The 25133-nt window shown below is 53.0% G+C and overlaps 1 protein-coding gene across 5 annotated transcripts in view; it reads right to left on the reverse strand.

Annotated features, from left to right (window-relative positions):
• The window catches only part of NRG2 (neuregulin 2), a 184483-nt gene that overhangs the window by 14556 nt on the left and 144794 nt on the right, over positions 1–25133 (reverse strand). For 2 of the 5 annotated variants that reach the window (XM_047098551.1, XM_047098486.1), the window contains exons 2-5: positions 22131–22302; positions 16660–16778; positions 7210–7330; positions 714–772 (exon numbers count right to left, since the gene is read on the reverse strand). In XM_047098551.1, the coding sequence (XP_046954507.1) occupies positions 714–772; positions 7210–7330; positions 16660–16778; positions 22131–22302 (471 nt within the window). Of the gene's footprint in view, positions 1–713; positions 773–1135; positions 1213–7209; positions 7331–16659; positions 16779–22130; positions 22303–25133 lie in introns of all 5 variants that reach the window. The other 3 variants (XM_047098336.1, XM_047098405.1, XM_047098632.1) reach the window with 2 other exon arrangements.

Consider the following 25133-nt stretch of genomic DNA (forward strand, 5'->3'; position numbering starts at 1 on the left):
CCTGGATGGGGACTCAGACCAGAGAGGGCCTGGAGAGAATCACCAAACATCCCTTGAATCCTCATTTCCTCTTTTAGTAGGCAGCAAACCCCCATCCCACCCTATCCTTGAGCCGCATAAATGTCTCTAGCCTCTGGCCTCTGTGGAAACCAGTGCCCTGGGGCTTGTTCTCCCTCAGCATCCCCTTCCCCACTCTCCCCCATCGCCCCAAGTCAAATAAAACAAACTCTGGCCAGACCCAAAGACAGGCTGAGAACTTGTTTGTCTCTCGCAAACGCACCAGCACACACGTGCATACACTCATTGCCTGGCCCCATCAGCACCTGACATCCTCAACAGGCTTTAAAAGGCAGGCGAGGGCCCCGCTCATGCTTCTCCCATTGCTGGCCAGGCTGTCCGCACTCGGAAGTGGCGCGGAGGCCTGAGCGCAGCCCCCCCCCCCCCCACGCTTGCAGAGAGAATCCGGGGCTGTTACTGTGCCCAGCCAAGAGTCGGGACGGGGTGGGGGGTGGCAGGGGGGCAAATCCGTCTCCTCCGAACAGGCTTCTAGTTAGCACTGACGACTGAGAGGAGCCCAGGACACTACCACTCCCTACCCCCCTCCCTTCCCCCACGGCTCCCTCTAGTCTCTCTAGGCAAGGCCCGGTCGGTCCCTCGCGTGGGGGAGATTGTCAGTCACCAGGGAGGAAAAGAAATAGAAGAAAGAGACATACTGGAGAAGTTGACCATTGCGAACTGCTGACACCTGTCCCCGGTGTATCCCACAGGGCACCTACCAAAAGAAAGAAAACCAGAAAGAGAGAGCCAGGATAGCAAGACACAGGCATTGCAACACCCCGGCACGGGCTCCTGCCGATGCCAGCTGGGTTCCTTGCCACCGTTACCGCTTGTACTGGCCTTGCCACTCTGCCCCTTACCTGCAGCCCTGAACTTTAAACCCAAGGATTAGGCCAAAAAATGAAAAACAAAGCAAAACAAAAGAACAAACCAAAATACAAAAAAAGAAAAGAGAAACAAAACAAAACAGCCAAAGATCAAAACAACCAACACCCCTGGCCCTATGCCCTACATTGGGGGGACTGCACCCGGAAGCTTTCTAAGGAGCAGGGACTTGTGTTTGTATCTTCAAACATACTTTGCTTAGGATCTGGCATGTACAATCGCAAAGGCAGTTTCTCCAAACATCTCTGTCCGAAGAATCCGTTTGGACATCTGGAGAAGGAAAAGGGGAAAAATCACAGAACAAACTGGCATCATCCGCGAGGCTCAGGTTAGAAATCAAAGTGCACAGTGATGAATGAGAAAACCAAGTCGGGCGCTGGGGCACACTCGTAGCTGCAGGGGCTGGAGTCAGGGCTGGGGGGAGGGCTCAGAAATCTTCAAAATCTCTCTACCCGGTGTTGCTCCGTGGGTGGTGGGGGGCAGGGGTGGGGCGGAGAGGAGGATGATTGAGGGAAGCGGGTGGGGAAATTGGGAACCTAATGCCCAATTGTCCTGTGGGTGTGGAGACTTCCCTTCTGACCTGCCTGGGGTCCCATGAAGCCAGAAAGGTAGCCCCTGGTGCCAGGCAGTCAGGTAGGATGCCGGGAGCCTTCCAGAATACCAAGTTCTGGGAAGCCATTCCTTCCAGGCCCTACCAAAGGGTTCTCTCCAGGGCCCTGGGCAGGTTTTCTCATCCATGAAACAGCCCCCAGAAAGCTCAAAGGAGAACTCCGGAATGCTGTTCCCAGACTGTGTGCCCATGACAAAGGTGACCTTGGAGGTGTTTCATCTGTTCTCTCAAAGAGGGTTCTGTGGCCAAATAAATTTAGGAAATCCGTTCCCAGACTTCCTTATAGAGTTGCAGTGCACGCTGGCATATGAAAGGCTAGGAAAAGTTTTGTAGGAGGAAAGAGCTTGAATATTCCAGTATGTTCCCAATTTATTTGACCAAGGAAGACGTTTTTTGAGGAACCCTTGTTAACATGGTTTGGGGAAGGCTGCCCTAGAGCAATACACAGGGGGGAAAAAGGCTTAGTGGGGAACAAGGTGAGGCTGGGGAGGAGCCGGAATTACCAACGTCTCACAGCTGGCCTGCCAAGGCCAGGTGCAGGCTATCTACCCTCAGGTGGCAAGAACCACAATCGGGGATGGGGAGGGCTAAAGCAGGCTCCCTGAGAACCCTGAAGCTTCTTCCAGTTAGGGGTCTACTGGCTGCCTGGACGCCTGTCTTTTCCCCATGACCTGCTCCTCCGTCACTGCCTGGCTCTGGTGGGACCGCATTCTCCCATGTTGTCTCCTCTGTAGCTACAGAGCACCACCCACTCTCCCTGACCTTGTCCTTACCCCCAGGTACACTTTCTTCTGCTCTCTGGCTGCCCCTCTCCTCTCAAGTGAGTCCCTGTCTTGCAGACTTCTGGGAGACATGCCCTGCCCTGTACTCTCCTCTGAACCCCAGCAAGGCCAGATACCTAAGGGAGGCTTAAAGTCAGGGCCAGACTGACCCCCCCCCCCCATTCCCCTACTCGAAGATGGGTTTTGGCTGCTTCTGTCTCTTTTTCTTGGGGAAATTAGGTAACCCCATCACGGATGTTTCCTCAATAATAGATCACTGTGCAACATTAATCAGTAAACCTTCTCAAGAGGTGAGAGTACTCTACCTCTTAGCATTCTCGTGTAAACCAACCATCAGCGACCTCTTGAGCTTATAGGGGGTGGCTCCCATTGGCTGTGATAGACCCTCGGGGAAATCCTGTTGACTCCAATCTAGCTGGGGGGTGGGGAGTGGCTGGTGAGCAGACAGCTGGAGTTTCTCTGGGCCTTGATGGCATCTCCCTCAGGGGAGGCAGGAGGCTGGTCCCTGCAGTGGTGGCAGTGTGCGGAGGTATGCCTAGCCAGTGGGTAGGGGTGGAGGACTGGGAAGTGTGTCTGAAGAAAGTGGAGGGGGAGTGGTTACAAGGGAAACTGATGCACGTTCATCCTGTTGAACAGGGTGGCTCCCAGGAGGAGGGAGAGGAGGAGGAGGAGGAGGAGGCAGCGGCGGCTAACCCTTAATATACCCTTCTCTGACCTAAGCGTCCCGTCCCAGGAAAATGGAAGTAGGGCCTAAGGCTTTCCAACCAGCTCCAGTCAGGCTCAGCTCTCCTTTCTCAGCTCTCAGAGACTGATATCCACTTGGGGTGGGGACTAGAGGGGAGAATAAAGCAGCAGCACCTTTGGGGGTGGAGGATAAAGACCCAGGAAATTGCCAAAATGATTCTTGGAACCCTCAAAGGAATAAGAAAGAGATACATTTGACAGTGTCCAATGTCTAAGATTAGCCCAGCTCGTGTGTGTGTGTGTGTGTGTGTGTGTGTGTGTGTGTATTTTTGTTTAAGAGAGAGAATGGGGTAGTGCAGGGGCAGGAGGGGCAAAGGGAAAATTTATCTCTGCTGATAGTCAAGGGATGCTGTCCCATGGCTCTTGGGAGACTGATGATAACTAAGCACATCCCTGAGTCCCTGATCCCACACCCAGCCTGGACTGCCCCAACTGGCTCCTCAGATCTTTCATGACCACTGAGTTGTACAACCCCAGGTGGCACCACGGACACGGTCTAGAACGTGAATGTGCCCCCCTGGAGTTACGTAATACGGTCCTAATCTTCCTGCCCTGGGACATGTGTTCCCCACTGGCTGAATAAAAGAAAAGGCAATGGGGGATGGGCATAGCACAGGGGTTGGGGACTGGCTCCCCATACTGTTCTTTGGGCATTAGATCCTTCCAGGAGGCTCCTGGGCTCTCCTTATCCCTGCTTGTTGAAAATGAGCCACATCCGGGAGCCTGAGGCTTCCCTAGAGAAGATTCTGGGAGTGGGCCTACAGCCTTGCTACCCTGCACTCAGGACCATGTAACAGGGTACGGGCTACACAAACCCGTCCACCACGAGTGGGGTCTGACTCAGTGTGGATGGCTGGCCGGTAGTGGGTTCCCACTGAAAGAGGGATTGGCGCTCTGAGTTTCAGCAGCACAGGGGACAGATTAAAAGGAGTGGCAGGTCATAGCTTTCTCAGCCCTCCCCCACATCATGAGCTATGACTATGGGAAGATCTGTGCCCAGGGCTGGAGAAGAGCAGGGTGAGACAGGGGCAGAGAGGAGAGCCCATGGGCTGTATCTGGGGTGACAGGTTGGAACTCTGCCTCCCCGTTTTCCCACCCACCTCCCGGGCCTCAGTTTCTCCTTTTGGTAGCCTGGGGATAATGCCATGTGTGCTGCCCTCACCCGAGGGAGGGGGAGGATGAAGGATGAGGGTGTGCCCCGGGGCACTGGAGGGGGGGTGAAGGGTCTCTGGCCTCATGAGGGGTGGGGTGGAGATGTGGAGAGGATGAGCAGGCAGATGGGTATGGGATGGGGGAACCACCTGAACATGGGGAGGGACAGGGGGAGCAGAAGAGGGGGAGGGATGAGCTTGATGGGAAAGGGAGGCATGCCGCTGGTATGTGCACAGGGCTGGAAAGAGAGTCTTGTTCTGTCATCATCCCCTGAACCAGTCCCCAAGAGTCACGCACCAACCGTGCTCTACAAAAACACGGAGAGAAGAGGAGAAAGCAGCGAGAAGAAGTGCAGAGGTCCCTGTCTGGCCCAGACAGGAGACAGTCACCTTGATTTGGACCCCCATTTTCAAATCCCCCTAAGTTTTCTTTCTTTAAAACAAAATTCAGTATCAGTGACACTGTTTCTTTTGGCTCTGAATTCCAGAAAAACAGGGACAGAGTGTGCCTGCTTTCCAACACTCCCTGTAGGGCTCTGAACCAATACACAACAACAAGTGTCAGAAAACCAGGAAGGAAAACTGAGTTTTATAGAAACTGGAATGAAACTGACCAGTCTAGTTTCATTATCCAAGCTAAGCGGAAATGCAAAAAAATCAAAATAAAAAGTAAACAAACAGCACAAATGGTAAGACGTGAGTTCTGTTTCCTATATTCTTTCCTTTTTATTCCATTCAGGTGTCATCAGGAATCCCAAGAGGCCTGCCCCCCACTTCCCTCCCGGCTCACCCACCCCCAGAATGGCCTCTGGGTTCTGCCCTGCCCCCCACCCCCCTGTCCTTCTCCAGCACAGCTCTGAGGACTTGCCCTCCTGAAAGCGATCTCCCCTGAGGGCTCAGGGAGTCAGGGAAGTTGGTTCTAGGAGCCCTGGCTAGGGCTGACCTAGGGCAGGTTGAAATGGGGAGGTGGTGCTTCTGGGTACCAAGGTCAAATTCTAAGCAGGGAATCCCAGTTGCCCTGGTGAGGAGGGGCACAGGACACCATCTTCATAATGATTTAGGCTCCTGCCCTCTGCTACTCTCAGATTTAGCTGGGGGTGACTCAGAAGGTCCTAGGGCTACAGCCTTGCTGGCAGGACACTTTGGAATCTCACAAGCTCATCACACCACTTTCCACGCTAAATGCTAGCACTGGAGCCCTGCAATCCCATGGCCCTCTGTGGCCCTGGCACCTGTCCTGGGTGGCTGAAAACTTCCCTGCCTGGAGCCAGGTCTGATCTCCTTAATGCTGCTGGATTCCTTCAAGGTTCCAGGGTCCAAGGGGCTAGGGAGGTGTGGTGTGTACGTGTGTGTTGTGTGTGTGTGTGTGTTTGGGGATTAAAAAAAGAGGGGCCTGCAGGGCTGGGCCATGTCTGTGGGGTACTCCAGAACGCTTATGAGTTTCTGTAGATGTATTGCAGAGAGCTCAGACCATTTTCAAGTCTAGAATGTTCCACACGGTCTTTAGCACTAATGTGGCAGCCTCCTAGGGGCAGAAGGAGGGAAAGATGAGGGGCTGAGTCCAGGCTGAGAATTTCCCTGGGGGACCTGCTGTGGCTGCAAATACAGGATGGGGGAGGACAGTAAGGGGATGGCAGCAGGTGCAGGGTGGGACTGGGGGGGAAGCCGGCAAAGGAGGCCCGCTGGGGAAAGAGGCACAGATCTGCCTGGCAGTCCGGGTCTAGCTCAGCTAGCCCGGCACAGAGGGGAGAGTGTCAAGGAGGCACGGCCCCTCATTATCCCCGTGTGAGGTGGAGGGGTCTTTGGCTAAGGCTGTAGTCAGTGGGGGGATGCAGCTCTGGAACTGGAGCCCAGAGGCAGGAGAGCTGAGAAGTGCTGAATCTGACCTTGTCTGTGAGGAGGGCAAATGCCTCTCTGAATTTCTACTAATACTCTAGTGGCTTTTGCCCAGATGCCATGGGAATGGGGCAACTGTGGCACCTTGCCAGGGTCCTAGGCTTGGGGTGCTTTGAAAACCCGAAGTTGTTAACTAGTGCCCCCTACCCCTCCTCAGGATCTGGCCAGAACCTGTACTGCCCTCACCAAGCTCTTCCTCCGGCTCCTCATACACCCACCAGAGAACCTGTCAGGGGTCCCGTGGGCTCAACTGCTTGAATAGGACCCAGCTGGACCTGAACAAGCCCTCCTGGGTTATTGTGCTCCCATCTGCCCTGTTTGCTAAGGGGAGTAGGATGAAAATCCTGCTGGGTAGAGAAGCCCCAACTTGAGCTTCTTCTTAACCTTGACCTTCCCCAGGTTGTGTCTGGGCCACAGCCAGAGTGGTGTCTTTGCTGGTGTCCCCTCACCCCATAGAGAGGGGCTAGGGTCTGAAGTGGCAGAAGCAGCACCCAGGGTGTATCTGAACACCAGGCAGGGAGAGTAGCCAGGTCTTGAGGTGAGCACCGGACGCAGAGTCCTCGTCTCCTCTCAAGGCTCTGAGAGCAGACCCTCCACTACCAAGGGCACTGGGAATTGTGCTTTGCCGGACCCTGCCAGGCTCTTCACTGCTGGGGAAGACACACCATGGGAAATGTTCATCAGAACACAGTTTGGAGAGTTGCTGAGAAATGGGGCGGGGGGGGGGTGAGTGGTACAGAGAGAAGGGGGGGAGAGAGAAAGGGAGGGGGAGAGAGAACCCAGTGCCTAGGGCATAGACTGGCATCCCCATCTCCCTAAAAGGTGGTGGTGAAAGGGTGGACACTGGGAGAGGGGGTGGGTAGGGGCCTGAGAACCTGGCACTGCAGAAGCCCTGAGCCCTTCAGAGTTTACATCTCCCTATATTCTAGGAAAGGCCTGGGAAGTGGGGCAAACCTCCCTGTCTACACCCCTTGGGGACCCCCTGTCAGTGGCCTGAAGCCCACTTTTCCTAGAGCCCTCCACTTCTGCCCGAGCGTCTCTCACCCTAGTCTTGCCCCCACGCCCACCCCCACTGGTCACTTACTTGCAGGAGAGCTGGTTGATGCCCTCGATGTAGTAGCAGACACCTCCATTGACACAATAGGACTTGGCCGTCTCGTTGCACTTCCGGGCATGCCCCGACCATGATGATAGAGTGGTACTCACTGGGGGTATGAGAGACACGTACCAGTGACCCACTGAGACCACCTCTGGGCCCCAGGCACCACCTCTTTCATGGCCCTTCATGGCTCATCTCAAAGTTGGAAGATCAGGAACTGCAGGAATAGCTGGAGAGGGAAGGTCTGGTGGTCCCTCCCAGGCACCAACAAGGCAAAGGGGAGGCCACCAGGAGCTCTAACCCTTTGCCCAGCACCACCCTGCTGGTGGTGCACCCGTGCTCTGGGCAAACCTCCAAAGGCCAGGAAGATTTGCTGTATTTGGGAAGGGATGAGAGACTAGCAGAAAATGCTCCTTCTGCTGGAATAGGAGCCCACTTCTTGCCTGCCTTTCTAGGGGCTCCCCTGCAGGTGGATGAGACACCATGTGTTTTGTAGGGAACAAAGTCACAGGGGTGCTGGAAGGAGACATCTCTATCAGTCTGCACTGTTTGGGCTCTCGAGGTAGGGTGGCTGGAAGGGAGCTGGGCTTTGAAGGGAATGGCACCTTTAGGACACTCATTCTCTAAGATCTAGAGAGATGGGAGGAGAATCCTAGCTTCTATGTCTTCCTCCTTTGTCCCAGAGGGGACAAGCCTCCCAGGAATGCTAGAGAGGCTGCTCTGCCCATCGCATAAGCCCCGACCCCAGGGTTTTCATTGCATCTGCTCTCACAAGGCAGCCCTGTCCTCCCCCACCCAGTCAGCTGTTGCCTTGGAAGGGAGCGTCCAGGCCTCGACTGCCCAGGTTATAAATCCTGGACATCAGGTTGCTGGACAGGAGGTGGGCTTGAGAGAGGCCTGTATGATGGCCGGGAAGTGAAAACTTGGTGAGAGTGAGGCTGGGATTTAAGGCTGCTGACCCACACAGCACATCTGATTGGTCAGATTCATTTGATCCATGAAAATAACTAAGGTCCTGCTCACCCACGGGATGCCATCCAGAAACCTGGTTTCAAGCGAAAAGTCTTGCCCCAAATGTTTTCGTCTGTAAGCTAACTCCCGAGGCTGTGTACCCAGATCGGGGAGTCCCTCAGCCTCTGGGGCTCTGAGGGTCTCTCACTCCCACCCAGCAGCAGCCTCCTGAGGTGCTCCTGTCTCCTCAGGGGTACCGAGTCCCTATTCACCCCCTCTCCGTGGTGATGGGGTTGAGAGGAGGAGGAGGAGGAGGAGGAGGGCAGGCACTTGGCGCCCTCAGTGTTTAGACATGTGGGAGACAGATGGAGCGCGGGGACTGGGAGTGTATACACAGCTCTGCCTCTGTATATGTCTGAGGAGCTTGCTGATAAAACCCGGCGGGCAGGGCCAGCTCCCACCTTCCCCTCCACACCATGCCTGCTGCTGCTCTGACATCCCTGAACCCCAACCCTGCGGTGGTCCCCTGCCAACAGCTGGGACCTGCGTGCCGGCAGGGACAGGAGGCCTCTGCTGGTCTCTGCCCACTCTGGGTCAGGGAGACCCAGGGAACCAAGAAAAGGACAGAGAAGAGAAACAGCTGAGGTGATCTTGCCTGCGAGCTGTAAAATCCGTTGCTCTGGGGGACACCAGAGGTTGCCCTGCCCTTCAGTTACACTGACAAGGAGGAGTGAAGAAAAAGAGCAGGGGGACGCCCGTCCAGAGCCACGGTGTGTGTTGTGACAAGGCCTCGGGGCTCCTGACGCCTGGTTGAGCCTTCTCACCAGCCGGCCAGTCCCTCGTGGAAGAACACGTCAGCACCGAGGCTTGACATCAGCAGACGAACGCAAACACGGTGTGGACCACCGGCCGGGGCCTCTCGAGGGAGCTGGCTAAGGCAGGAGTCTTGATTCCCTCTGTGGTTGTGGGTGGCAAAGACTGCCCACTGCCGCGCTGAGTGAGCAGCGGACAGACGTGAGGACGGTGGCGGGGACCACAGCTGTCCATATGCATGTCTGTGCTCGTGGAGGCCTTGGGAGGCAGAGGATGACTCTTGAAGCAAGATGGGGCCTCAGCTGGGATGCACGGCCTGGGCTGTCAGAACCATGTCATCATGGGGACTAGGCCAAGGCCCAGTAAGGCAAAAAAGGGTGGGCAATGGGGGAGCCAGTCACAGAGGGGGTTGTGGGGGGAAATGACCACAGGCCTCTCCACTTCAGAAGGAACTTGAGGCCACCCACTCTGATGGCAGGGCCTTCCCAAGTCCCCACAGCCCAGCTCTGCTGGTGGGGAAGGCTCACGCCAGGAAGATTTCCACACTGAAGATGCACATTCATGCTGTTCCAGCACACACGGACTCCCACGGCAGCTTGTCTACGCTCCCTTGTCAGCATATCCGTATTTCTTCACTGTGTTCTCCCATGTTTGGGGAAGTGAAAATGACCTACGGACTCCAGGTTGGAGACTCTGGCCGCCCCCTCTTGACGCCCCCATTGGGATGGTCCACAGCCTCCCCAGGTGGGGCTCCTGATCATCTGCCCAGTCACTTGCTCCCCCAGGCTTGCTCTGAGCAGCACAAACCTAAGACCTGGAGGGCATCTTGAATACCTTTCCGTCCTTTATTATTCCCACCCATCTATCACTCAGGCTGCCTTTCTACCTCCTCACAAGGCTCTGTCCATGTGTCCCCACTGGTCCCCAGCCCGGGCCTCCATGGTCTCTCTCTTGGATGACCACAACACAGCCTCTTCACCGCTCTTTCTGTCCTCACTCTTGCCTTCATCTCTCACCATTTTGCTTCATTGCTGTCAAAGTGATCTTTAAAATATGTAAAAGTGGTCAATCACTGCCACGATCAAAACCCTCCAATGGCTTCCATTTACACTCAGAATACTTTCCCCCAGTCCCCCCGCCTCCCCCACTTCATGTCCTATCCCTCTCTTAGAGTATATTCATACTATACTGGCTTAGTCCAGCTCCTCTACCAAGCCAGGTGTCTTCCTGCCCAGGGTTTTCAAAGTATCAGCGTCTCAGAGAGGCTTCCCAGGCTCCTCCCTCACTCCTTCTCTTAGCTGTGTACATTTGCACGTCTAGTACTTATTCTAACATAATTAAGTGACCAGCTCCTTCACCCGAATGTAAGCTCCATCTGGACAAGGTCCACGTCTGTCTTCAACAACAAACTCCAATGTTCAGCATAGTGCTTGAGATGTAACGGGGTGCCTAACAAGTGTTTACAAATATTCGTTATGAGCAAACAAACAGGTGAATCTTCAGAGTAAGGTGGCTTCTACTACCATCCCAGGAGCTACCCTGGTCAACTTGGCCTGATGATGACTGAAGCATCATCTCCTATAGTGCAAATTTTCCTGGCAGGTCACTGGGGGAAATGAAAATCAAAACCACCATGAGATACCACTTCACACCCACTTGGATGGCTATAATCAATAAATGGGCAATAACACACAGTGGTGAAGATGTGGAGAAATTGGAATCTCTGTACATTGCTGGTGGGAATATAAAATGGCGCACCCACTTTAGAACACCGCCTGGTAGTTCAACAAATGAAACCTAGAGTTACCATGTAACCAGGCAATTGCACTTCCAGGTATATACCCAAGAGAATGAAAAACCTATGTCCACCCAAAAACTTGTTCATGAATACTCTAGCAGCGTTGTGCCTAATAGCCCAAATGGGGAAACACCTCAGATGACCCAACAACCCAAACTGATGAATGGATACACAAAAGATGTTATATCCATACAATGGAATATTAGTCACGAAAAGGAAAGAAGTGCTGCTGTATGCTACAACATGGATGGATCTCAAAAACCTGATGTTAAATGGAAGAAACCGGTCATAAAAGGCCACATATTATATGATTCTATTTATATGAAGTGTCCAGATTAGGGAAATCTGTAGAGGCAGGAAATAGGTGTGTGGTTGCCAGAAGCTGAGGGATGCGGGATTGGGGAGCGTGTGCTCATGGGTTCAGGGTTTCTGAAAATATTTGGGAATTAGTGGTGATGGTTATTCAACCTTGTGAAAATCCTAAAAGCCACTGAATTGTATACTTTAAAAGGGTGAATTTTATGGTATATAAGTTATACCTAAAATTTTTTGATTTTAAAAATTACCTGGAGGGGGAGCCTGGGTGGCTCAGTTGGTTGGGTGTCAGACTCTTGATTTTGGATTGGGTCATGATCCCAGGGTTGTGGGATCGAGTCCTGCATCAGGCTCTGCACTGAACGTCGAGCCTGCTTAAGATTCTCTCTCTCCTTCTGTCCCATCCTGGCTTGCATGCTCGCTTGCGCGCGCGCTCTCTCTCTCTCTCTCTCTCTCAAAAAAAAAAAAAATGGAAGAATGGCTAAAATAAAAAATGTAAGAAACAGCAAGTATTGGTGAGGTTGTGGAGAAACAGGAACCCTTTGTGCTCCGTTGGGGGGAATGCAAACTGGTGCAACCACTGTGGAAGATGGTATGGAGTTTCCTTAAAAAAGTAAAATTAGCATATGATCCAATAATCCCACTACTGGGCATTTACCCAAATAATATGAAAACACTAATTCAAAAAGATATGTGCAGCCCTAGGTTTATTGCAGCATTATTTACGACAGCCAAGATATGGAAGCGACTCAAGTATCCATCCATAGATGAAGGAATAGAAAAGATGTGGTATATACATACATAATGGAATATTACTCAGCCATAAAAAAGAATGCAATCTCAATGTTTGCAACTTGGATGGATCTAGGGGACAATGCAAAGTGAAATATGTCAGTCAGAGAAAGACATATACAGCATATGATTTCACTCATATGCGGGATTCAAGAAACAAAGGAATAAAGAAAAAGAGACAAAAAAATCAGGCTCTTAAATAGAGCAAACTAGTGGTTGCCAGAGGGGAGAGGGGTGGGGGATGGGTGAAATAGGTGCAGGGTATGAAGAGCTCATTTGTGGTGAGCACAGAGCAAAGTAAAGAGTTGTTGAATCACTATACGATGCACCTGAAACTAATATTGCATGCTAATTATATTGGAATTAAAATTGAAAATGCCTGGAAGGATAAACCCAGGAGGTTTCTATCAGCCATTAGAAACCTAGTGGGCATGAGCTTATCCAGGCTTTGAAGAGGGAAGGGCCAGGAGGAGAGCTGATAGGGATGGGCCTGTCTCCTGCCAGCCGGTTGCTGCAAGCACTCTTCACCGTTGCTCTTGGAGAAACCTTTTCTTATCTTTCAAGGCCCAGGTAAAGTGATCTTGCTCCATCAATGATCCCTCCCACCTGCTCAGTCTGCCCCCTTTCCTGCTGTTAAAGTTGCCTCTCTTTCCTCTTCCATGGGTTAGAACGGGCCGATGCTCTGAATTTGGGTTTTAGCTTCCTATCAGGAACTTTGAGGGACCTAGACTAGAAGCCAAGACTATGACTCCCCTGAGTTTACAGCAGGGTCTTTCTGAGTAAGGCCTTACTGAATATGTGAGCAAAAGAGCAGGTGTGTGTGTGTGTGATTAAACAGCCAGCCTTTCTAAGCCCCCCCACCCCACCCCACCCCACCCCACCCCACCCTGGCCCCCGTAAGGGACTCCCTCTCCAGGGCTTCCATGGTCTTGTGACACCCCAGGTCAAGTCTGCCTACCCTCTGGGGCAAAGCTAGGCTCAGATCGATATCCTGGGATTGGAGCAGCCACCCCGAGATATTCCCGAGATCTCTTTCAGCTGGGGATGAGGCAGCTGGTTTCCATAACCCAGAGATGGGTCGGACCAAGCTGATTGTTTTATTAACAGCACCACACACTTCTTGCTGACTCCTCCTCCTCCCAGGCAACCAGGAAGGCAGTCTCTCGTCAGCTGGTAGAGCTATGACTGTAAGAAGCGTCTGCTTCAATTTGAGGAAGGAGCATCAGGCTTCGCAGGAACAGAGCCAAAGCAGGGAGCCAAGAGTCGCAGCAATGCCCCTTGAACAGCCACTGCTTCTTGCCTCCTGTGCCCTCTTCTGGCCACCCCGCCCCTTAGCCCTGGCTTCCCTGGGGCCCGGGCGGGCCAAACCAACCCACCTTGGGATGAGTCACAAGAGGGCAGGCACAGCTGCCCGCTACCCGCCCTTCATCTCCTCCCCAGGGTGCGGTTGCTGCCAGTCTTCTGGGTTCCATGGGTAAACAAGGAGCCTGGGTATCTCTGCCTGTGGAAATGTCCTCCACGGGGATCCTCCTGATACCCTGCAAGTGGCCCTGTTCACCGCCCCATGTCAAGGGTAGGGGCCTACTGTGAACTGAGCATGGCAACAGAAGAGGTGGGGTGTGTGTGTGTGTGCGCGCGCGTGCACGCATGTGGTGGTGGCTAGGTGCACAAGTGTCAGTCTCGACATCAAACTCAGAATCCCAGAATTTTATGGGCAACGGGTCTAGAGATGATCGGGTTCCGCCTCACAGGGGGAAATGGAAGATAAGCGAGGTGGAGGAACTCTCCCAGGCTTGCTCGACAGAGCTCAGAAGAGACCAAAGCTCTGGACTCTCTGCCACTCTGCCCTGCCGCTCTCCTGCCGGGCTGGAGGGAGGAAAGGCATGGAGCCCTGTGGGAAGCTCCCAGGGCCCAGCCCAAACCTCCACTGCCTGGTTCCCTAACTGATCAGAACACGGACTGCTAAGGGCTGACAGAAGGCCATGGGTGGGGTGGGGCTTCAGCTTATCTGAGGGGTTCTCAAAATGGTCTACAGTCTCAGACCCCAAACCCACAGGAGACAGGGCACTGCTGTGGTTTTCCGCACGGCAGCCCTTCCCTCTTACTCTACTGCCGACACCTGTCTAGGGAAGTGCCCCTGTGTAGTTCTGGCAGGCCCATCACTCAGACTCTGTATACACACGAGCCTGGAAAAGATGCCACCCCATCTCCTGAGCACAGTGACTGGGCCAAGCGGGGCGTGTGAATTAAGTACGGTCAGTTGGCATCCATCCTTGTGATCATATGAGTGGATGTAGAGACAAAGCTATCTCTTTTTCTCTGGGAGAGAGGCTGGGGTGATGTAAACATGGAGCTGTCTGAGGCCATGGCCTCTTCCCAATCCATTCCCCAAACATGGGAGAAGCCCATTTTGCCGTAGGAGAGAGTGAGGACAATACCCAGGGGGAGAGAGCATCTTGATCCTGACTCTGAGGACTTGGATTCTATCAGTTCTACCTGTGGATTTCCCAGTTTTAAAAACCAATCAATTCCTTAAGGTAGTTTTAAGTTGGGTTCTTGTCAGTTCTAACCAAGAAAATCTTGAATAATAAAACAATAAACATCAAGTCCAAAGTGGATCTAAGAATGTCTGCCCACTATGGCTGGAGGTAACAGGTGCTGGACACCTGGCATGGTCCATTTTCCTGGGCTTGGGACAGGTTAGGAGGAGCAGGGAGGGCAGGTACTGGAGCATATGGGAGTCAGTAAAGGCCTTGGAGAAGATTATAAATCCTTTTCTATATTGTTTACCAGGTGTGTACTGTAAGCCAGGCACTGTGTTAAGCTCTGAGGTTAGAATGGCAATTAGGCTAGACGTAGCCCCATGGAGCTCAGGGTCTCAGTGTTTGCTAACTACTTTTACATTGTATAGTGCTCTCATGAACCATCAGTTAGACTTGGGGCAGAATATTTAACCGCTTTGAGCTTCAGTCTCATAATTTATAAAATACACCATGGGCTTGTCAGGGTTCAAGATACAGTGTGGAATGTGGAATGGAGCTGCTCTCAGTAAACAGTAGCTGTTACTGTAACTCCTGGGGAGAAGGCATCATTCCTGCTTTCCCCACTCCTGTCTCTATCATTCCATGGTGGAGGTCACACTTGCATAAAAAGTTCAGCAACAGTATGAGATTTGAAAAATGATACAATAGAATTCAGGAAAGACCACAGTTGGCCAAGAAGTGGCCTGGGAGCGAGGCCTGGGGGTGACACTGGTGGGATGAAGGGGTCAGGGAGGACGGCAGCCTGGGAGAGATGGCAAGAGAAGAGGAATATGAATGGACTGTAAGGGACTGACACAGTTACAGCTGGAAAGATCGTTTGGGCCAAGTTGGTGTGAACTGGGTTGTGGACAAAGTCCTTGTTCTGTGGCACCATGGGGTAGGGGCATGACAAGATAAAAGCATCTTAAGAGGCTACTGTTCAGGTTTAGGTGAATCAAGATGAAACCTGGGCCAGGTTGCCTCTGACATAGGGTTGGAATGGGGGGGGTACAGATGTGAGAAAGATCCAGAAAGAAGATGAACCAGGACTTGGAGACCTGGAACTATAAAATATAGTGGACGAGGAGCCTCAGAACCTGGGAGAATAGGGGAACCCCTTACAACATGGGGCAGGCAGGGTCTGCAGTGGGCTTTTCTCCAAGGGTCACAGGGCAAGGAACATTCCACGTTCTCCTGATAATGCTGGGTTTAGGGAGCACTGGAGGCCTGTCCAGTGGAAGTACAGGCACGTGAAGGCAGATACAGGATTAGATGGGCAGGGGCAGGCCTGGAAGCGAACCCAAATAACCAGGTAGTCAAGTGATATGCCCAGTGTGTGGGTGGTGCTGGGAAGACAGCGAACTGTTTGGAGTTAGTTCCTGGTTTGGAGTTAGTTCCCGGGGCTAGAGTGGAAGCATTCGGTCTAAGGACAGGCAGCTCCGGACACTTTCCGGTCAAGGGAAACCAGGTTGTCTGCCCACTGACACTGTAGCTGCCATGGTGGAGGCGGGAAGCTAAGGGTGCCCTGGGTACTGTGGGCTCCTGAACTCGCATGTTTTTAATTTTGTTTAATGTTTATTTTTGAGAAAGTGTGAGCGGGGAAGGGGTAGAGAGAGAGGGAGACACAGAATCTGGAGCAGGCTTGAACTCATGAACCATGAGATCAGAACCTGAGCTGAAGTTGGACACTTAACCGACTGAGCCACCCAGGCACCCTGACTGCGTATGTTTTTAAGGAAGAGGCCCACCTGTTGGAGAAGGGTCTGCAGTCCCTGAAAAGAGGCTGCCCGCAGGGGCCAACCCATCCAAGTCTCCTGGCCATGGCCCCCACCAAGATGGCTGCCTGCACTCGGGTGCCCAGCAAAGCAACAGGCAGTCAGCTCCCACACGCCTGGGGCCTGCCTCTCCCCGGAGCCCCGCTCCTGGCAGCCCAGCCTCCCATAATTGCCTTCTAAAAATATCTTTTCCCCACCCCCACCTCTTGATTTCAAAATATTTAGTTTTCAGGATATTTAAAATGAGAGCTGGCGGCTCTTCCAGGCCCAGATAACAAAGCTAAACATTTATGCTTGGACTGCATTTCTCTGAATCGGCCCAGATCTCGGGGATTGATAGGGCAGCAGCAGGAGGGGAGGGGAATCAAGTGCAAGATGGATCATGTGCGGGCCTCCAGAGGGCTGGGGGCAACTGGCCCGCCCCATCAAACACCCATAGGACCCCTCCCCTTGTTGGGGGACCACCTACCGCTGTTGACATGGAGCCGGCCCCGGACCGTGTCCTTCCCCAGGATGTTCTCAGCCTCGCAGACGTACTCCCCAGCGTCCTCCACCTTCACCTTGTTGAACTGTAGTCGTGAGTTCTTTCTGGTTAGGGAGGGGATAAGAGGGGGAGAGACGTGAGCCAAGGCCCTGGCTGTCTGTGGCTTCCCGGCGGTCACCTTTTCCCATACAGCCCCAGTGGCTGTGCAGGGTGGGTGGGAAGTAGATTCTGGGTTCCAGGTAGAATGCTGAGTCCCCGGAGCTGGAGGGGGACCTAGGGGCTCAGGAGAACACAGGGAAGAGCTACTGGCTGCACATATGTTCTAAATCTATGAACCCGCATGTCCACTTTTTTAGGGCCAGACCTTCTTTGTACCCTTTTTGTGGGGGAGAAAAGTGGGGTCTCCTAAGGAAGTCACATGGCTACCTCTCTCCTCTCCTTTTGGTGTCCCTCCCCCAGTCGCGGTGTTTCCCTCAAAACAGGGCAGCCTCTGGCTTGCTATTTACCTCAGCCTTCCCTTAGAAGTGGCAGCCTGTCACTCTAGATATGGAAGACCTGTTCCCAGGTACCTGGGCAGGCCCTTGATCTAACAGGTTCCCATGGTAACTGTGCCCAGCCTCCTGGTCCCAAACTGTAGCTCCCCTGTCTTCATATTAGCCCTGCCACCAGGGGTACTCTGGGGCCTCTCCCAGGGGCTTTGGCTTCATTCACTCATTCATTCATTCATTCGTCAATTTAATAAAGCTTCTGTGTCCTTGAATTTTGGATACGTCAAGGGAACAAACAGATCCTAATCCTAACGGCCTGACTTGCCCCTCATGGCTAACATGAAAGTGGACAGGGCAGTACAGATGGGAAAACTGAGTCCTAGAGGGGCTTCTGGATTTGTCCAAAAACACCTGGCAAGGTGAAAGCAGAGGTGGGTGAAAAGCGGGAATTGGTGGGACACGGGCCCCTCGGTGGCTCATGGACTATTTCCCAGAGCCCGAGGCTGGGGCTAGCCCCCTCTGTGAAGGGCTTTTCACCCAGTCCCTGCATGCCGAGAGTTGTGGGGCCAGGCCTGGGCAGGGACTCCATGCTGTGTGTGACTCCAGGGCACCAGGCCCCGGTTCTCCTCTTCTTTCTGAAGACCCTGCCAAACCTCTCCTTCCTTCCCAGGGTTTCTCTGCGCTTGCCCCAGGGTACCTGGGCTCTGCAGGGTCTGTTCACACCTCCCATCCCTCTCTCTGCCACAGTGTTCTTCAGGGGCCCATCCGAGCTCTGGATAAAGCCTAGTACCCCAGCCCGGCCCCCAGGGGGAAACAAGAAGTAGCATGAAAATTTCTTTACATGATGTAACCTCTTCCTCTTTTTAGCCCCAAATTAAAACACCAGATTCCCAGAATCTGTGTTCTGTGTTGGAGGGGTGGTGGAACAGGAGGTAGGGCAGTACAGCTGTCACTGTCCTAAGCCCAGGGATGAAAACCAGAGCCACGAAAGCTGCTGGGGGAAGGACAGGGGAGTGACGCTGGGCCCTGGGTAGAGGAGGCGGCAAACGGACCGCCATCGTCACTGGGGCTGTACTCTGGAGCTCCCCGTTTCCTGGGCTCGCCTCTGCCTCCAGGGGGGGCCTCCTCTCAGATCACCTCACTCTAAGATCCTCCAAATGAGGGTCCATGAGGTTGTCTGGTCAGCAGGCCCTGTTGCTGTGGTGACGTCCTCGCTGATGTCTCGGCGACAGCTGCCTGGCTGCCCCCGCAACTCCATCCCTCCAACCCTTCCCAGCTCAAGCCAGTCTCTGTCTCCTTGGCCTGGTGTCTGCCTCCAATCCTCTTCTGTCAATTCAAGTTTGTTCTCTTCATTAAACAGAGCCCTGGAGGCCCCTCTGGCTAAAACAGCATCTCCTTCCTGGCTCCAGCCTAATTAGATACCACAAAGTCCAGCTGCCCCAGGACCAGGCTTCTCTCACTTCTTGGCCACCAGCAGCAATTCCCTGACACTGGGTGAGAAGCGCAGATGACCACCTGAGGCTCGCAGGGTCAAGGTATAGGGGGCACAGAGCCAGAATCTCCCTCTCACCCACTGCTGTACTCAAAGGAGCTTCCTTTACACCACATCCCACGTAACAGGAAAGAAAGGTGGAGTTAGGCTCACAGATACCTGGAGGGATAAAAGCTGGAAATGGAAGGAAGGCCTTCCCACACAAGGTATATGAGACCTTCAGAAAGTGTAGGTCCAGGGCTCAGGGAGAGGCCCTCTCCTTTGAGGAACTGGAAAGAGGCAAGTGGACAGAAGCAATGACCCCTAGGTTTACTGGTTGCAGGCACCTTAGTTTATCAGCTGTGTGATGATCTTGTCAGTTCCAGGGAGGGGGGCCCAGACTTGCATAAGAGACCCTGGGGTCAGAGCCAAAGGGTATAGGCTCTATGGTCCTCTTAGCCCTAGAGGAGCAGGGGCCACTACATTCTCTTCTCACTCCTAGCTCCCGTAGGAAGCCCCGAGGATTCAAGATTCTCTCCCACCTTCCTGGTGCCCAGTGCCGCTCGCCACAATGACCCAGGCCTGCCCCTGTGATGGGTGCACCTCCCCTCCTTCCTCAGCCAGTTTTCTGCTGGCAGGAACGCATCCTCCACCCGTCCGCACATTTTCCTCCGTGCCTACCTCCTGCTGCCTGCCTGAGGGGCCTGTTCCAGCTTGCCCCTCATAAATAAGGGAACACGCGGTTCTGCAGGGGAGGGACCTGCGCCCAGGGCTTGGGGGGGCCGGTTTTCTTCTGGCACAGGAAGGCTTGGGTGAGACACCTCAGCGTGGCGGCCCTAGAGATAGCCAGCACCTGCCGGGAAGGGGGCCTCTGAGAACCAAGAGCCATTTCAAGAGCTACTGTGGCCTGGCAGATGGCGTGCTAGGATGACCAAAGAGCAAGCTGTAGTGTGGGTGGAAGGAAAGAGAGATTTTGCCAGAAAGGAGACTCCTGCTCCTGTCCCTGGCCCCCCTGGTAGGTGAAGCGTGTGTGTGGAGGTGGCAGGCCTCTTTGCCACAGTGAGGGAATCAGAAGTTCTCCATCACAGCTCCCCGTCTTCTACCCAGCCAACTCGCTGCTGGGAGCCCAGGCGCAGGTTGGGTGGAGCGAAGTTTCAGGAATGCAGCAAATGGGACAGGGCCCTAACAGAAAGAAGGCAGGAGGCACACTTCAGGCTCTTAGGGGTCCCCAATACCCAGGACTGAAAGACTTGACCACGTACTCTTTCTGGACTGGGTAACCCATTTGTCAGATGAGGCTTAGGGCGCCTGGGTGACTCAGTTGGTTAAGCATCTGACTTTGGCTCAGGTCATGATCTCAGTTTGTGGGTTTGAGTCCTGTGTCGGACTCTCCCCTGACAGTGCAGAGCCTGCTTGAGATGTTCTCTCTCCAAATTTCTCTGCCCCTCCCCCACTAATGCATGCACATACTCTCTTTCTCTCAAAATAAATAAACTTGAAGAAAAAAAAAAAGGTGAGGCTTAACCAGGACGGTAACTTGCTCAAAGTCTAGGTCAACCCAAAGGGTGTCTTGTCCAGTCCTAGAGTCGCCCTGAACCCAGGAGAGGACATCTAGTTCTGCAAGATTCTCATCAATGTAACACTCAATGCGGATGTCCTCTGCCAGGCTGTACAGGGCAAAAGGGTGTATATGGGTGGCATCCAGCCTCTGAGGCTCTCTCATGCTAGAGGGAAAGAGAACCCCCAAAATGAATGAAATGGTGTCCAAGGCACCATGAGAAGAGACCATGAGAGCTTCCTGGAGGGTTCAGGGAGGTGTCCCAGAGGATATGACATTTAATCTGGACCTGGAGAACTTTGCCAGGGACAAGGTGGGGGAGGGGGGGAGCTTCCAGCATAGCTGGGGTCCAAGTCCAGGGTCATGAAAGGAAAGACCAGGGATCAGGAGCACTGAGGAGTTGGGGAGCAGCATGGCAGTGACTTAAAGGTGAGGAGGAGAGGAGTTGGAAGGGTCCTGAGGCCTGGGTTGAGGCTGGCATACAGCAGGCTCTCAAGATCTATCCAGTAAATGAGTGAATGATCAGATTTGTGTCCATGTTAGAAAGGTCATCCCCTGCCAGGGTCACAGGGCTCAGTGGACCTCTAGAACTATAAGCAAAACTGGGTGGATAAGGCACATTTTTCTCTGAAAAAAAGGGTGGAGGCCTTCACCACATTCTGTATTGGAAGCTAGACTAGAGGCTCTGAGAAGGTGGGGACCATGTCTGGGTCAATCGCCAGTGTACGTCCAGCCTCTGGCAGAGTAGAGTGCCTGGCACAGGGCTGATGTTCCATATGCACATGTTAGATACAGAGATGAGCTCACAAACGGGCCTGTGGCCCAGGAAAAGTGGGGATGGCCAAGAGTGGGACCGTGGAGGACAAGAGGCCAGAGGCAGGAGAGTAGATAAGAAACATGCAGGGCAGGGAGCAGGGTGTCTCCTCCTGGAGGGGGTGGTGCCAAGCAACAGGCACTCCACTTCCGAGACAGCTGTGAGGAGAGTACAGGAGGGTGAGGCAGGGCCAGAGAGGGCAAGGAGGAGAGGCTAGACTGGGGCATACAGGATCAGAGCTGTCTGTGGGTATCTTGGGGGTGGTATCTAGTGTTCAGCTGGCAGTGTGGATCTGGAACTCCGGTATATAAAAAAAAAAAAAAAAAAAAAGTCATCACAGGGTTATCAGCTCAGAGAGGGTGAAATCCCCCACAGGTGGAGAGGGAGGGAGAAGAGGAGGGAAGCCCCCGAGACAGGAAACTTCCAGCCCTGATGGTGACTGAGAGAATGGTCAGAGGCACGGAAGGACCAGGAAAGGGGGCTGCAGAGGCAAGAGAGCAGGTGGCATCCATGCCAGTGGCTGCAGAGGGGCCTGGAGGCAAGGGGCTTGGGAGGTCTGAGGTCGCCAGGTCTCTCAAGAGCCACAGCCATAGGCAGAGTGGGGGTGTATTTACAAGGCAGATTCCAGGAAGGCAAAGAGGTGTGGAGGACGGCAGGGTGGAGTCAGTGGACATGAAACTGACCCTCCATGATGGTGGAGAGAAGTGGGATGGGCAAGAAGTGGAGGAGGGAGAGGGGCAGCGATGTGGAGGGAAAGCTTTCAGAAGGGAGGTGATGTGAGAGGGTTGGCGTTGGAGAGAAAAAGGTGGAGGTCATCACTCAAGATCTCCCAGATGCATCCTGGAACTAGTCTTTCCCCGAAGATGGCCAAATGTGGGCTTTCGGACACTGTGGCAGATCCTGTGAGAAGTTCTGGGGACAAGAGGGGACTTCTGCAGGTAAAGCTGAGTTTGATAATCCATCCAGAGACATTCATTAAGCGTCTACAGCCTGCACGACACTGGGCCAACATAATCCAGAGCTGCAAGGAGAGATTGGGTGTGGCCAGGAAGGGGGGACCAGGGCCGGTCCCTCCTTTTCAGGGAGGATGGAGGGCAGCCGGGTGGACAGAGTGTTTTTTCTCACCTGCCGTTGCCGTACTTGATGCGAATGTCACGGCTGCGGTTGAGCTCCTTGCCATCCTTGAACCAGCGATAGGAGGGCTGAGGGTTGCCCGCTGCTGCCTCACACTTCAGTGATTGCTTCTCACCCACCTGTCCCGTCTGGCTCTTCATCTTCTTCAGCTTGGGCCGGGTGGCTGTGGGGTACAAGGCAGGGAGGTGAGCACTGGTGGCAGAGGGGGGCAGGCAAGTGCCAAGTGTGAGCAGTGCAGGAAGGGCCGCCCCTCCTGGTGTCATTTGCCAGTTCAATTCGATAAGCGTTCACAGAGGGCCTGCCATGATGTCAATGTGGCTACTACCTATGGGCTTTCCTTCATGCCTGGAACGGTACTAGAAATTTTATAAACCTTAGCTTATGAAAATAACCCCATGAACTCACTGCAATGATTAAGCCCCTTTATGGATGGTGAAAACTGCGGCTCAAAATGGTGATGTCGCTTCCTCAAGGTGAACTGGGATTCAAACCCAGGTTCCCTTGACTTCAGTGCTCAGGCTCTAACTGGTGTCCCAGACCCTCAGGCCTAAGCTGGCCTAGAGGACACAGGCAGACCAAGATGACAGACACCGCTCCTGCCCTCAGGAAGTTCAGTCTGGTAGGAGAGCTGTAACCTGGCATTAACATCACAGCATGGTTCACAGAAGCCCGAAGTTACAAAAACTGAGGGGAGCGACCCCAATCCAGGCTGGGGGAGGAGCTAACTTAGCTAAGAGCTGAAGAAGGCTAAGGGGCCAGAGCGGGTAGGAAGGGAGGTGGGCCAGGAAGAGTCCAGCATTGTGGCTCAGGAGAATCCCATGTGGTCCGGCGGCTGGGCTCACTTGGATGGGTCGAGTGGAGCAGCTGTCTGGGTGATAAAGCTTGGAGCTACACTGGTGGGCACAGGCCCACCTAGTGCTGCAGGCCTGCAGATGTCAAGCTACTAGAGGCTTCTCCCAATTTTCTTACACATAATTCTGTTTCCACATGCCCACTCTCCCATGCTTCATCTCCTTGTCCCCCTCCCCTCAACAACCTAAACCAAAAAAAGAAGAAAAAAAAAAAAAGGGAAAAGTACTCTGTTCACAGGAAGGTAAGGGCAAGCCCGTGCTCCCTGCTGTGGTAATAATTCCACTGGGACAGCCCTTCACACATTACACAATGCCTTCATGCATGCTCTCATTTGGTCCCTGAGCTCTGTAAGGCAAGTGTCATTGCTGACATGGATGGTGAAGATGAGACTCAGAGAAGTTAAGAAACTTGACCAAGGCCACACAGCCAGGCAGCCACGGAGCTGGCACCAGAGCCCAGGTGTCTGGATTTGCAACAGGTCGGGCTTGTAGCAGGCTGGTGTCTGCTTTGCAGCCCGTGTCTCTTTTGGGAGAATGAGGACCTCGTTGAAATTCTTCCAACAGCAGAAGCGATGGTCTGCTGGGGCTAGGGAGTTGTCCGGTGACTAAATGGTCTAGGCTGGCTCTGGACGAAGGTGCCTGAGGGGGCCTGGCGGTCCCCCATTGAGCCTACCCCTGAGCTGCTGTTTGGAGGCAGGGGGAAGATGCCAGTGGGGAGAGAAGAGAGAGAAAAGGGCTCCTGAAGTCTCAAAAACTATAAACATAGACCCCAAAAAACAGTGCTTGTGAAACGGTTTTGTTCATTTTGGAAAACTTAACAATATAGATGGATAAAAGAAGCAATCATCCATCATCCTAGTACTCAGAAGTAACGTATAGCGACACACACGCGTTGTAAACGAATGGGTCAGTGTCAGTAACATGTTTCTTTCATTTAATGAAACAAGGCCTTTGAGCTTGGCCTTAATTATTTTTTAATACTTTGTCTATTTAAAAAAATTTTTCATGTTTATTTATCTATTTTGAGACAAAGCACGAGCAGGGGAGGGGCAGAGAGAGAATCCCAAGCAGGCTCCCTGCTGTCAGTGCAGAGCCAGAGGCGAGTCTCAATCTCATGAACCGTGAAGTCATGACCTGAGCTGAAATCAAGAGTCAGATGTTTAACCAGCTGAGCCATCCAGGCGCCCCTGTTTGTTTATTTATTTTAAATAGGGTCCACGCCCAACGTGGGGCTTGAACTCCCCATCCTGAGATCAAGAGCTACATGCTCCTACTGAGCCAGTCAGGCGCCCGTTGGCATTAATTATTAATAATAGCATTTCCCAAACTGAATTCTATAGGACATGAATATCCAGAGGGATGATAATAGGTATTACTTAAGAAAAGAGTTCCATGATCAAATCAGTTTGGGAAACAAGTGGGGAAACACGGTTAAAGAAGTATCATCACTGACTTTGGTATGATTCTCCAACCAAGGGTCTTAGAACTTTTTTTTCTCAGAACCTCAGTAGCATTTCAAGGAAATAAAGTTATGCAGAATAGCTCTAAACATAACTTACATGTATATATATATTTATAGATATATACATATTTTCATATCTTCACATAAATCAAAATTCAAGAAGTGTAAAAGGGTATATGGTTTAAAAAACAAGTCTCCCTCTGGGGCACCTGGGTGGCTCAGTCGGTTGTGCCTCCGACTCTTGATTTTGGCTTGGATCATGATGCCAGTGTTGTGGGATCCAGGCCCACATTGGTCAGGCTCCATGCTGAGCGTGGAGCCTGCTTACGACTCCTCTCTCCCGGAGCACCTGGGTGGGTCAGTCGGTTAAGCATCTGACTCTTGGTTTCAGCTTGGGTCATGACCTCACGGTTCATGGGTTCGAGTCCTGTATCGGGCTCTGCCTGGCAGTGTGGAGCCTGCTTGGGACTCTCTCCTCCCTCTTTCTCTCTGCCTCTTCCCTGCTCTCTCTCTCTCTTTAAATAAACATTAAAAAAAAAAGGATTCTTTCTCTCTCCCCCTCTCCCCCTCTCCCCCTCTCCCCACCTTGCATTCTCTTTCTCTCTAAAATAAAACAAAAAAACAAGTCACCGTCTAACTTCTTTCCACAGCCACACAATTGTCTTTGCAGGAGGCAACCAA

Source organism: Lynx rufus, unplaced genomic scaffold, assembly GCF_022079265.1.
Source record: "Lynx rufus isolate CCGP_SWC_20201006 ecotype Redwood Valley unplaced genomic scaffold, mLynRuf1.p SCAF_1, whole genome shotgun sequence".
Lineage (NCBI taxonomy): Eukaryota > Metazoa > Chordata > Mammalia > Carnivora > Felidae > Lynx > Lynx rufus.